The sequence below is a fragment of the Coffea eugenioides genome, chromosome 11, assembly GCF_003713205.1.
Source record: "Coffea eugenioides isolate CCC68of chromosome 11, Ceug_1.0, whole genome shotgun sequence".
Classification (NCBI taxonomy): Eukaryota; Viridiplantae; Streptophyta; class Magnoliopsida; order Gentianales; family Rubiaceae; genus Coffea; species Coffea eugenioides.
The window spans coordinates 35,800,434-35,811,126 of record NC_040045.1 but is presented as its reverse complement, the minus strand read 5'-3'; the positions used below and the strand labels follow the sequence as shown (position 1 = coordinate 35,811,126).

Here is a 10,693-nt window from a genome sequence, read left to right as displayed (position 1 = left end):
GAAAAAGAAGAAAAATTCTGTCAAAATGAACTGTCTTAGCCTCTCAGATTAACTAAAATAGAGGCGGTAATGTCAAAATGTACCTTGGATGTGTGTATTTTCTTGTCCTTTTCGTGCTATTACATCTCCTCTGTCTGTCGATTAGCAATCTTATAAATAACCAATCAATAGTTGTCTGACTCTTTCATGCTCTGACCTTTACAGGAGCATTCTGATACAAAATTCTGTTAATAGAATTGGCAGTGAAGTTCAGCTGCATGGGAAAGACAATTCATATATTTGGTTTCCTTGATGTCTTGGCTGCAGAAGTAGTCGAGTTTTTGGAAGGATTCACAGGTCAGGGAACAGTATATGCTTTAGAGGTTAAGCAGCCCAAACGAGGAGGACCTAGATCAAATGCTAGGGTCCAATTCACAGATGAGAGGAGCGCTGAATGCATTATGGCATTGCCAAAGGAACGCCTTTATTATGGTTCTTCATATTTGAGGGCTTCAGAAGACGACAAAGATTGGTTTGCGTCGCCTATAACCTATGAGCATCACATGGAGCAAATAGTTTTGAACTTTGGGTGTCCGGTGTCAGAGAATAGGTTTTCAGTGCTATGGAATGTGGCAAATGTTTCAGTTAGATTCGGAATTGGAATGAAGAGAATGTATTTTATTTTGCAGTTTCACTCTGATGACTACAAGCTTGAATTATCCCGTGAAAACATATGGCAGATTGTACTGCATCGACGTGGTCAAGCAGCAGAGTTTCTCCTCATACAGGTTTGGTCGTTCAAATAAAAGATTTGATGTGTCCTGTTGGTTCTGCATCTTTGATCCCTTTTGATTCCATAATTTTTGGCCTACGTTTCACTGCATATCTCTAGAGTATCCTTCTGCCTTGACATGGTAGTTTGGCTGTCAAAAATGTGTGACAGCAATAATAGTTGGCCTTGCATTACATTTCTAAACACTTAGTTGTAATCTCTTCCAGGTTCCTTTTTGTCCAAGTTACATTTGTGTTGTCTTAAATTTCACCCAACAACTCAACCATCAGTCAATTTATCTGTATTAGGTGAAGAACACCTTTTTTATACCTCCATGATCTCATAATATTGTATTTTTATGTTATTTATTTTCTTTAGCCAGTTACTTTTAAAAATTTTATCAAATGGAAAGAGATAGAAACATTCCAATGCAGTTAACATGTCCTTTAAAATTAAATTTGGAATCATGAACCAAACATTGTTTGATTTATACCTTGAACTCTATAACATATCAAATATTGTTAATATCATGTTTTACCAAAATTATTGTATATTCATGATTTTATTACATATAAACCACAATCATTACATTTTTTTATAAACGAAGAATATAATTAAACCAGAAAAATAAACATACATGTAACTTGAATTCTTTGTATTCTTTTTATTGCTATTTTTGTCAATAATGGAGTATAAATGATCCACTATATAAAGCTTTTTTTGGCTTGTACATTCTGACAATTGAAATTCCGTAGATAAAGATATTTGAATTTTTTCCATTTTTATTTTCTTTTATTCATAACTTTTAGCACAATCCAATGCAAAGAAAGTCTACTTTTTTCATATGAGCACAGTATTTTTGGTTTCAATATCAGTGTTTTTTGATGATCATTGAATTGGAACGAAAATTGTGACTAATTAACAATTTTAATATCAAAACTTGGTATATTGCAGTGTCTTATATTTTCAGTTGCCAGCTTTTAATATCCATAACTGCTACCATTATTGTCAATTATCAAAATGCACTAAATTTGTTTAATTACATTTGTTACCATAAATGAAATTTACTTTATTTCAAAGCTTTTCATTCCATAACCGCAAACATTATTCACTAATACAATAAATATATGTAATCATTAGAAAAATAATAGTATTTTGAATACCATTAAAAATAATTTGTATATCATTCTTCATTTTAAGGTTACTCTTATTATAATTGTTTTTTGTCATTGGCGATGGCTTCTACATGGGTTGATGGATGGATTTGGTTTGCTCAAACCAATATAAATAAAGTATTACTATATTGTTGCCAATAAAAATGTTTGTCTTCCTCTGGATATTAGTGATTGGATGTTATCTTTGGTATTGTTTGAATTGTATTTCCAACTTTTTAATTCATTTGTTATTCACTTTATATCATTTTATGAATAGTTTTCAATTTTTTTCAGTTTTATTTGTTTTGAGGGGTTTCTATTAATGATAATAATGGTTTATACAGTGCAATTTTAGATTTTCTTTTTTTTTTTTCAGTTTAATATTGATATTTTAGTTATAAATGTGTCACAACTTTTTGTATATTGAAACTCCATTAGGTGCCACATGAAAAATCGTCTCTTTCTAAATTGGATAGATAGATACATATGGATAGATAGATGCATTAGGTGTGAGAAATAATGGGTTGCAACACTTGTGTGAGAAAAAAAAAATGGTTCTGCTGTTATTATATTTCAATGCTGTAACTTTTTTTCTCTCTCCTCTCTCAACTGCAGTTGATCATTTGCAGGGATCATCTGGAACATAATTCATTTAAGCCTGCAAACAGCTTAGCCATATTTCTTTTCTTTCTCACTGTTACGTGAACATATTTTTATGTCTTCAGTACCTCTTTTGAAGGCCTTTGGGATCAACCCTTTTTGCTGCCAGTATTAACCATGATTTGAACTCTGAAACGCATCCAAAATACGAAAGTCATATGGCAAATAACCAGCATGCATTTTTTCCACTCTTTGTTTTGTTTTACAAATGAGTTTCTGTTACCATATTGATGTGAAATTATTGTTTATGAGTTTGAATATTGACATGCACACTTATGACTTAGTTATCTGGTGCTCCTCGGATTTCCAAAAAACTTGAAGAATCCCCCGATCGCTACTTTAAGGAAACTCCATATGACCAGTGGGTCAGGACGACAGATTTCACTTCATCTTGCATTGGGCAATCGTCTGGCATATGCTTGAAGCTTCCTCCTGGTATTCAACTGCCAAATTTAGGTGATTATTTTCCTTGGTACAAAGAAAGTGACAGCCAATTTATGCTGGAAAATGGTTTCCCCTATTCAGACAATTTGGTTTTAGTTCCTATTCTGCGTCCTCCCCAAGGACTATATGTGCCATATGAAATCTTGTTCCAGGTCTGTTGTTTAGTACAGACCGGATGTCTTCCAGGGCCATCACTAGATGCTAATTTCTTCAGGCTTGTTGATCCAAAAAGAATAGATGTCAAATACATAGAACATGCCCTAGAGAAGCTACACACATTGAAAGAGTGCTGCTATGAGCCGGTGCAGTGGCTCAAGGAGCAGTATGATAAGTATGACAAGCTCCGGCGACTCCCCAAATCACGTACTCGTGCTTTGGCAGATAGATTGGTAGATGTCCGGAGAGTGCAAGTTACACCTTGCAAAGTGTATTTCTGTGGTCCAGAGGTCATTGTATCTAATCGTGTATTGCGCCACTTTTCAGAGTACATTGACAATTTTCTTATTGTTTCGTTTACTGATGAAGAGAGGAATAAGATGTTTCCATCAGACTTGTCACCTCGTAAAGGTGCAAAAGAGAATGGAAGGACGGAAATTTACGAGAGAATACTGTCAACACTGAAAAATGGCATAGTTATTGGGGATAAAGAGTTTCAATTCCTTGCATATTCTTCAAGTCAATTAAAGGAAAATTCAGTATGGATGTTTGCTTCGAGATCCGATCTTACTGCTGCTGATATAAGAAGATGGATGGGTGATTTTAGTGAGATAAGAAATGTGGCGAAACATGCTGCCAGGCTTGGTCAATCTTTCGGTTCTTCCAGGGAAACACTAAATGTTGGTAATCGTGAGATTGAAACGATTCCTGACATAAAGGTAAGAGATGCTTACCGCTCTACAGTCGAGTATGTCTTCTCTGATGGCATTGGGAAAATCTCTGCTCAATTTGCAAGGCAAGTTGCCACGAAATATGGCCTAAGCTCCACTCCGTCTGCTTTTCAAATTCGGTATGGTGGCTTTAAAGGTGTTGTGGCTGTTGATCCCACTTCATCAAAGAAGTTGTCGCTGAGACAGAGCATGAAGAAATATGAATCCAATAACACCAAGTTGGATGTTTTACAGTTTAGTAAATACCAGCCTTGTTTCCTCAATCGCCAGATAATTACTCTTTTGTCTACCCTGGGGGTCGAGGATGTTGTATTTGAAAAGAAGCAGAGAGAAGCAGTTGCCCAGTTGGACACTATTCTAACTGATCCAGCGAAGGCACATGAGGCTTTAAAATTAATGGCTCCTGGACAGATCGCAAATGTTCTCAAGGAGATGCTGAAATGTGGCTATAAGCCTGATTCTGAACCATTTCTTTCAATGATGCTGCAAGCTTTCCGGGCATCGAAACTGCTGGACTTGCGGACTAAAACAAGGATATTTATACCGAATGGAAGATTAATGATGGGATGTCTGGATGAAACCAGAACCTTGGAATATGGCCAAGTGTTTGTTCAGTTCTCTGGTGCTGGGCGTGGGCAGTTTTATGATGATTCTATCCCGTATTCTAAGCACAATAATATTCTTGAGGAGAAGGTGGCGGTTGCAAAAAATCCGTGCTTGCACCCTGGTGACATCCGTATTCTAAAAGCTGTTGATGTGCCAGAATTACATCATATGGTGGACTGTATTGTCTTCCCCCAGAAAGGAAAGAGGTAAATATTGTTTTGAGATCTTTTATATGGTTTATGTGTAACTCATACAGAGAATGTTGAAGTTTCTGGAATTGAGATTAGATTCTTGAAGATGAATTGGAAATATACAGGTAGCCTAAGATCCATTAGTTTCTTTTGTTTCTGTGAGAACTGTTAATTGATATTCTTCTACTGTTCTTTAATAACATTTAAGTCAAACAGGAGTTGAAGTAAAAAGAGATTCTTCTCTTATTTTGCCTAGTTACTGGTACGAAAGAGCAGTTTACATTTTCTTGCATGAAATGCAAATAGCAGATGGCTGTCTTGGGTGTGATTTGGTCGCTTGACTACATTCCTTAGAAACTTTCGAGAGCAAAAACAAGCATTCCTTAGAAACTTTCGAGAGCATAAACAATGTGTAAGCCCTAAGAGAGCATTGGTAACGAAGAATATTAACAAAATGAATGTTTATTTGTGTTCCATTCCCACCATTACACTATTTGGTTATCGATTTATTGGCAAAAGGGATTCTTTTGGTAGAGTTATCTAAATGGGCACGCATGCAGATAGCTTTCCTTGGCTAATTGGCAGAGTTATCTAAATGCAGTCAGGAAATGTTTGATTCATTTTATTGTTTCATATCTCATGTCCTGACCTAAGATGTCTTTTCCTTCGTTACAATCTTTTACATTCAAGGAAGACCTAAGAGATTTCTTTTTGCATCACCTGGCTTGTTGCAAGTGAAGTTGAATGAATTCTTGGCTAAAGGTCTTAAATAAAATGCTGTGCTTGGACTGGATCTTGAGCTGCTTATTAGGTCTTTAAGATCATACATCCTAGACTTAGGGAACTTTCCAGTCTTTCCTCTTAAGGTTTTTAGCAAAGTACTAATCTATTAATTAAGGTTAAAAAAAAAGAAAGGATTTCGTATTCAGCGAATGATTATTAAGGTATCAGTTTCATGGCCAGAAAAAATCTGGCTTCACTATTGAGGGTTCTCTTTCAAAATTTTGCTATTAAACAAATCAAGGAATCAGTATTATTACTTTTTACCTGATATATTTGTGTACTCTTGGGTCTTCGTTATTGCTAATCTTCAATAGTTGTTTAATGATGATTCTTGGGAAAGAAAAGAGCGGATGCGAGATAATTTTTACACAGTAGCTATTTCTAGCAGTTTAAGAAAACTAATACACAAAACAGGGTCTAGAATGGATTGTGAAATGAACCTGTAAGGACACAAGGAAGAAAAAATTTCTTAAAGCACATAAAAATTATAATGAGTTTTGGCAATAGGGAGTGTAAGAATGTAAGTATATTTTGATCTTAGTTTTTGTTATGTCTAAATTACCCTCATGTCTTTTAATTAGAGTTATTGCATCTCAATCATGACACTCATAAGAAAAATGAAAAGTTTCAATAAGTTACATCTCAAAAATGTTGGTAATTAAAATTATTAAATGCCCATTTACAACTATATTCGCTAATTATTTTCTTTATCTCCAATTATTGTATGTGTTAAAATTATTTCCGATTATTACATTCTTATGCGTGATAATTAAAGTTAATTGTATTTTTTATACATATTGGTTTAGAAGAAAATCACGATTAATAAGAAAACAAAAGGTTATAAACAATTAATGAGAAAACAAAAGATTAAATTGATGATTAAATTCAGTACATTATGCAATATTGACTAGGAAAACTTCAAAAAAATATATCGTTAATTATAAAAAATATAGCAAGAAAGGTTTACAACTAATGAAATTGATAAAAATTTGTTGCATCCAAATCAGAATGTTTTAGTATGTATTTTGCTTAGATTTTGTTGCATAAACTGATTTGGCACAATATTAAAAATTTGACACAATCCAAGTAAAATATAGAATAACTTAGTTTAGATATGATAATCTTCTAGGGTTCAATAAACTTTTATTTGCTTTGTATATAATAAACATTTTTTACAACTAGCAATTGCTTGATTTTATTTATTATATAGTTTCTTAGTCAATATTATACCAAGAACTTAACTTAAATATGATAATCTTCTATGTTCAAAGTTTTTATAATGGTAGAATGCACAATAAACTTTTAATTATTTTGTACACAATAAACATTTTGTACAACTACCAAGTGATTAATTTTGTTGATTATATAGTTTCCTAGTTTATATTATGCCAGCAATCAAAGTTTTACACAGAAATTTAATATATTATGGTTCTATATCTTGCGAAAATATATATTCACATGCAAAGCATGTGAGTTGTTACTAGTTTTCTTAAGAGCACGAGGAAGAACTAGTGCAGATGATTCAGGATTTGGAAGAGTTTGCTAGAATGGCTTCTGTTCGTGAGTTTGTGTTGTTTAAAATAAGGTGAATACGACAGTTTAATAAGCTTCTTTATCAAGGCTGTATGTAGAAAAACTCGAGAACTGCTAATCTGCATTTAGAAAGCTTGAAACTGCAGCAAATCTGGGAGCTGAAGCACGGTTATGATTACGGCTTATTATGCTGGCAAAATATTTCCTGAAAACCACTCCGGTAACATGGGTCAGGATATCTTTACTAGAAGCAAATGATTGAATTTAAGGGTTCACTATGATATCTAATGTGCTTAGTAAAGCTCAATTTGGATAAACAAGGGACTCCTATGTTTTAAGCTTCTGAAGACCAACTAATTGAAATTATTATGTAGGATATAGCTAGTGTGATTGATATCATGGTTTCTCAATGTTTCTTTCTGATTCTGATGTCAATTATTACAGGCCTCATCCAAATGAATGCTCTGGAAGCGATTTGGATGGAGACATTTACTTTGTTGGTTGGGATGCTGACCTGATTCCACCTCGGCCGGACGAACCTATGGATTACACTCCTGTACCTCCAAAGCAGTTGGATCATGAAGTTATAATTGAGGTACTAATACTTTAATACAAAAATGCTGTAGCAGAACTTAATTTTTTAATAGCTATTTCTATTGGGAAGGGGAGGTGGATTATTGAATCCACAGCTTGATGAGTAGGAAAGGAACCTGCCTTCTACTTTCTACTTTGAATCTCTGTCTAGTGACTAATTATCAGAGCAGTGGTGTAGTACAAAGTACAAACATGATTGACGCCTAGTTGTGGTTCTTGACACTTTCGTTTTCAGTATGAAGCATTGGAGTATTTCTTTCGGCTATGCTAGCGTTCATCATCTTGCTTTATTCATTCCCGAGACATCAGCAATTTTGTATTCTGATCTTCCTTCGAACTAATTTATTTGACAGCATAAGTTACAGAATATATGGTTTTCTACGTTCATAAGTTACAGAATATACTAGTTTTCTACCTTTAACCTATAGCAGTGGTGTAATTATGTCCTAATAAATTTCTTTCTGTTCAGCCTCCTTAGCTTGGTCAATTTGAGATGGTTATAGAGATTATCCATCTTTAGACAAGACAAAGAATAAAGTGTTGCTGTTTTTCATTGACAGTAAATGGTTGGAGCCTATTGATATCCTCTCTTAGTACCCATAAAACTGCCAGATAAATTAAGAACATTTGATGAATTTAGCAAGGGAACTATGTATAAATTAAGAGCCTTTGATGAATTTAGCCAGGGAACTATGTTAGTTGTTTGTTTTTAGCTTTTACACTGCAAATTTCGTCCAGCAAATAAGGACTTGGACAAGTGGAAGAGTTCCTAATCCGCATTGAAGGATGCTAAGACCTTGCGCTTCTCTGTTGCAGGAAGTTGAAGAGTATTTCGCCGACTATATCATGAATGACACTTTGGGAACCATTTCACATGCCCATACTGTCTTTGCTGATCTGGAACCACAAAAGGCCAGGAGTAAACCATGTCTAAAGCTTGCGAGGCTCCACTCGATTGCAGTTGACTACCCAAAGACTGGAGTTCCCGCTGAGATACCATCTCATCTACGTGTCAGAAAATTTCCTGATTTCATGGAAAAGCCTGACAGGCAAACGTATGAGTCGCAGAATGTGATTGGAAAGCTTTTCCGAGAGGTCAAAGAAAAGGCACCAAAGGCACCATTCACAAGCTCTATTGAATCATTTACGAGGGAAGTGGCAAGAAGATCATTTGATGCTGATATGGAAGTAGATGGAGTTGAGGATTATGTTGATGAAGCTCTTGTTTACAAAAGTGAGTATGATTATAAATTGGGTAATTTGATGGACTACTATAGCAAAAAAACTGAAGCAGAAATATTGAGTAGTGGTATGATGTGGGTGTCAAAATCTTTGGACCGGAGAAATGATGCAGAAGCTGTTGGAATGGCCGTGACATCCTTAATGAAGGAAGCTAGGTCCTGGTTCGACAGGAATGTTGGTCGCTCTGATGATGCATACGCAAAAGCATCAGCATGGTACCATGTCACTTATCATCCTGATTACTGGGGTCGCTGCAACGCGGGACTGAACCGGGCTCACTACATTAGTTTCCCATGGTGTGTCCATGACAAGCTGATTCAGATTAAAAAGGGGAGCAGCGGAAGGTCTCAGCTCATTGCAGCACCACGTTCCCTCTCCCCAATTGTCACTAGTGCTATTGCAGCTGCCATTCTCTTGCGCCTAACCGCATTTTATTTTTCAAGCCAATAAGTATATATGCGGATTCAGTTGAGAGTGCACCCTTGTATGCCTATACAGTGAGTTATAATCTAAAATCTGATTTGTATTCTAATAACTTTGGCCTTGTTTAGATTGTTTTTTTTTTTTTTTTTAACTTTTGTAGAAAAATGTATTGTAACGATTTGATGTATGTGAGATAAAAAAATAAAGTTACCCCTTGCTTTCTGTCGGTGGTTGCCATCGGTTTTTGACTTGGTAATGTATGGGTAGATTAAATGTATCCACTTATGCTCCACAAAAGTTAGCTTCAGCCCTATTAGCGCTTGTTTTCAGTTTATTATTTTAGTTGAGTATAGATTGTGATTATAAAATAATTCATTTTTGAGAGGTTCTCATTTACTTTTGTATTCAAATTTTAGATTTTACTATAACAAAAAAAAAAAAAACACAAAAATCCATACTCATCTAAAAATTAGTTTTTGCTGATTCTCTATAATCATTTTCCATAATTAGATTTAGCAAAATCTGAAGACAAGGCAAATAGCAATTCTAGAGACCTTTTAGACTTTTATTACTACTAATTCTCAACTTTTCTAGATCATGATCAACTTCAGTATTTTCTTCCGAATTTCTTCATATTATTTAGATGAGTTACTCTAACAAATTAATAGAAATCAACACAATCTCAGAAATGGCTACCAACGTTTCGAAAATACATACATAAAATTAAAATGCGATGGAAAAAAATTATATAACGCTGAAGACATTTATCAGCAATATATAAAACTCATTCTCAATATATCAAATTTATCATCAATATATAAAATATTTATATATCTTCTTCTTTAAAATAACATAATTATGTTTAGATATATCAAAATGTATAACACTATTAGAAAATGAAGTTAAAGAAAATTTCGATTATGGATTGGCCAACAGCTGGGAATTATCATGTATAATCGCTCTAACTAAAGCTGCAGAGTTCTTGATTCCAAAAGCTCAGAGACTAGTAACGATTTAGCTGGAGAAAACGTCACTCATTTTTAGTCAAGTAAAGGGTTATATTCTTCTGATGATGGCCAATTAAAGGGCAAGGAAGTGATAATGAATAATTGACAAGTCAATATTGATTTATTGTACGATCCAATCTCTTTTAATCGCTTGGAGTGAAAGGTTTCAGCTTAGAAAAATGTTGTCAAATTTATGGTGCTTTCATGGCTAATTTCTTAGATTATCACTGAAAAAATAAAAAATCGATCAATTGTTGATTTGATAGAGAGGATATCCAGAACTCTGCCTACCGTGCTTAATCAACATGGCAGGGAGAAGTTTTTTTCTTTTTTTTTTTAAGTTAAACACTGCAAAAAAAAAAGGTCTGACAAATTTTTTTTTTCAAATGTTGTCCTTGTCGGGCTACATCAGCCCGGT

The 10,693-nt window shown here is 34.4% G+C and overlaps 1 protein-coding gene across 1 annotated transcript; it reads left to right on the top strand.

Annotated features, from left to right (window-relative positions):
* The first annotated feature begins 236 nt into the window (after nucleotides 1–236).
* Nucleotides 237–9,408, top strand: LOC113751340 (RNA-dependent RNA polymerase 1-like). The gene is made up of 4 exons (XM_027295316.1): nucleotides 237–767; nucleotides 2,850–4,708; nucleotides 7,454–7,604; nucleotides 8,420–9,408. Exons 1-4 carry the CDS (start codon nucleotides 258–260, stop codon nucleotides 9,293–9,295), a joined length of 3,396 nt encoding a protein of 1,131 aa, XP_027151117.1. The 5' UTR covers nucleotides 237–257; the 3' UTR covers nucleotides 9,296–9,408.
* The last annotated feature ends 1,285 nt before the right edge of the window (nucleotides 9,409–10,693 follow it).

What these genes read in the sequence shown, in the direction of transcription:
- LOC113751340 (XM_027295316.1), top strand. Translation starts at nt 258, where the DNA reads ATGGGAAAGACAATTCATATATTTGGTTTCCTTGATGTCTTGGCTGCA. An exon ending in CAGAGTTTCTCCTCATACAG is followed by an intron (nt 768 to 2,849) that starts GTTTGGTCGTTC and finishes CTTATGACTTAG; the next exon opens with TTATCTGGTGCTCCTCGGAT. An exon ending in TTCCCCCAGAAAGGAAAGAG is followed by an intron (nt 4,709 to 7,453) that starts GTAAATATTGTT and finishes CAATTATTACAG; the next exon opens with GCCTCATCCAAATGAATGCT.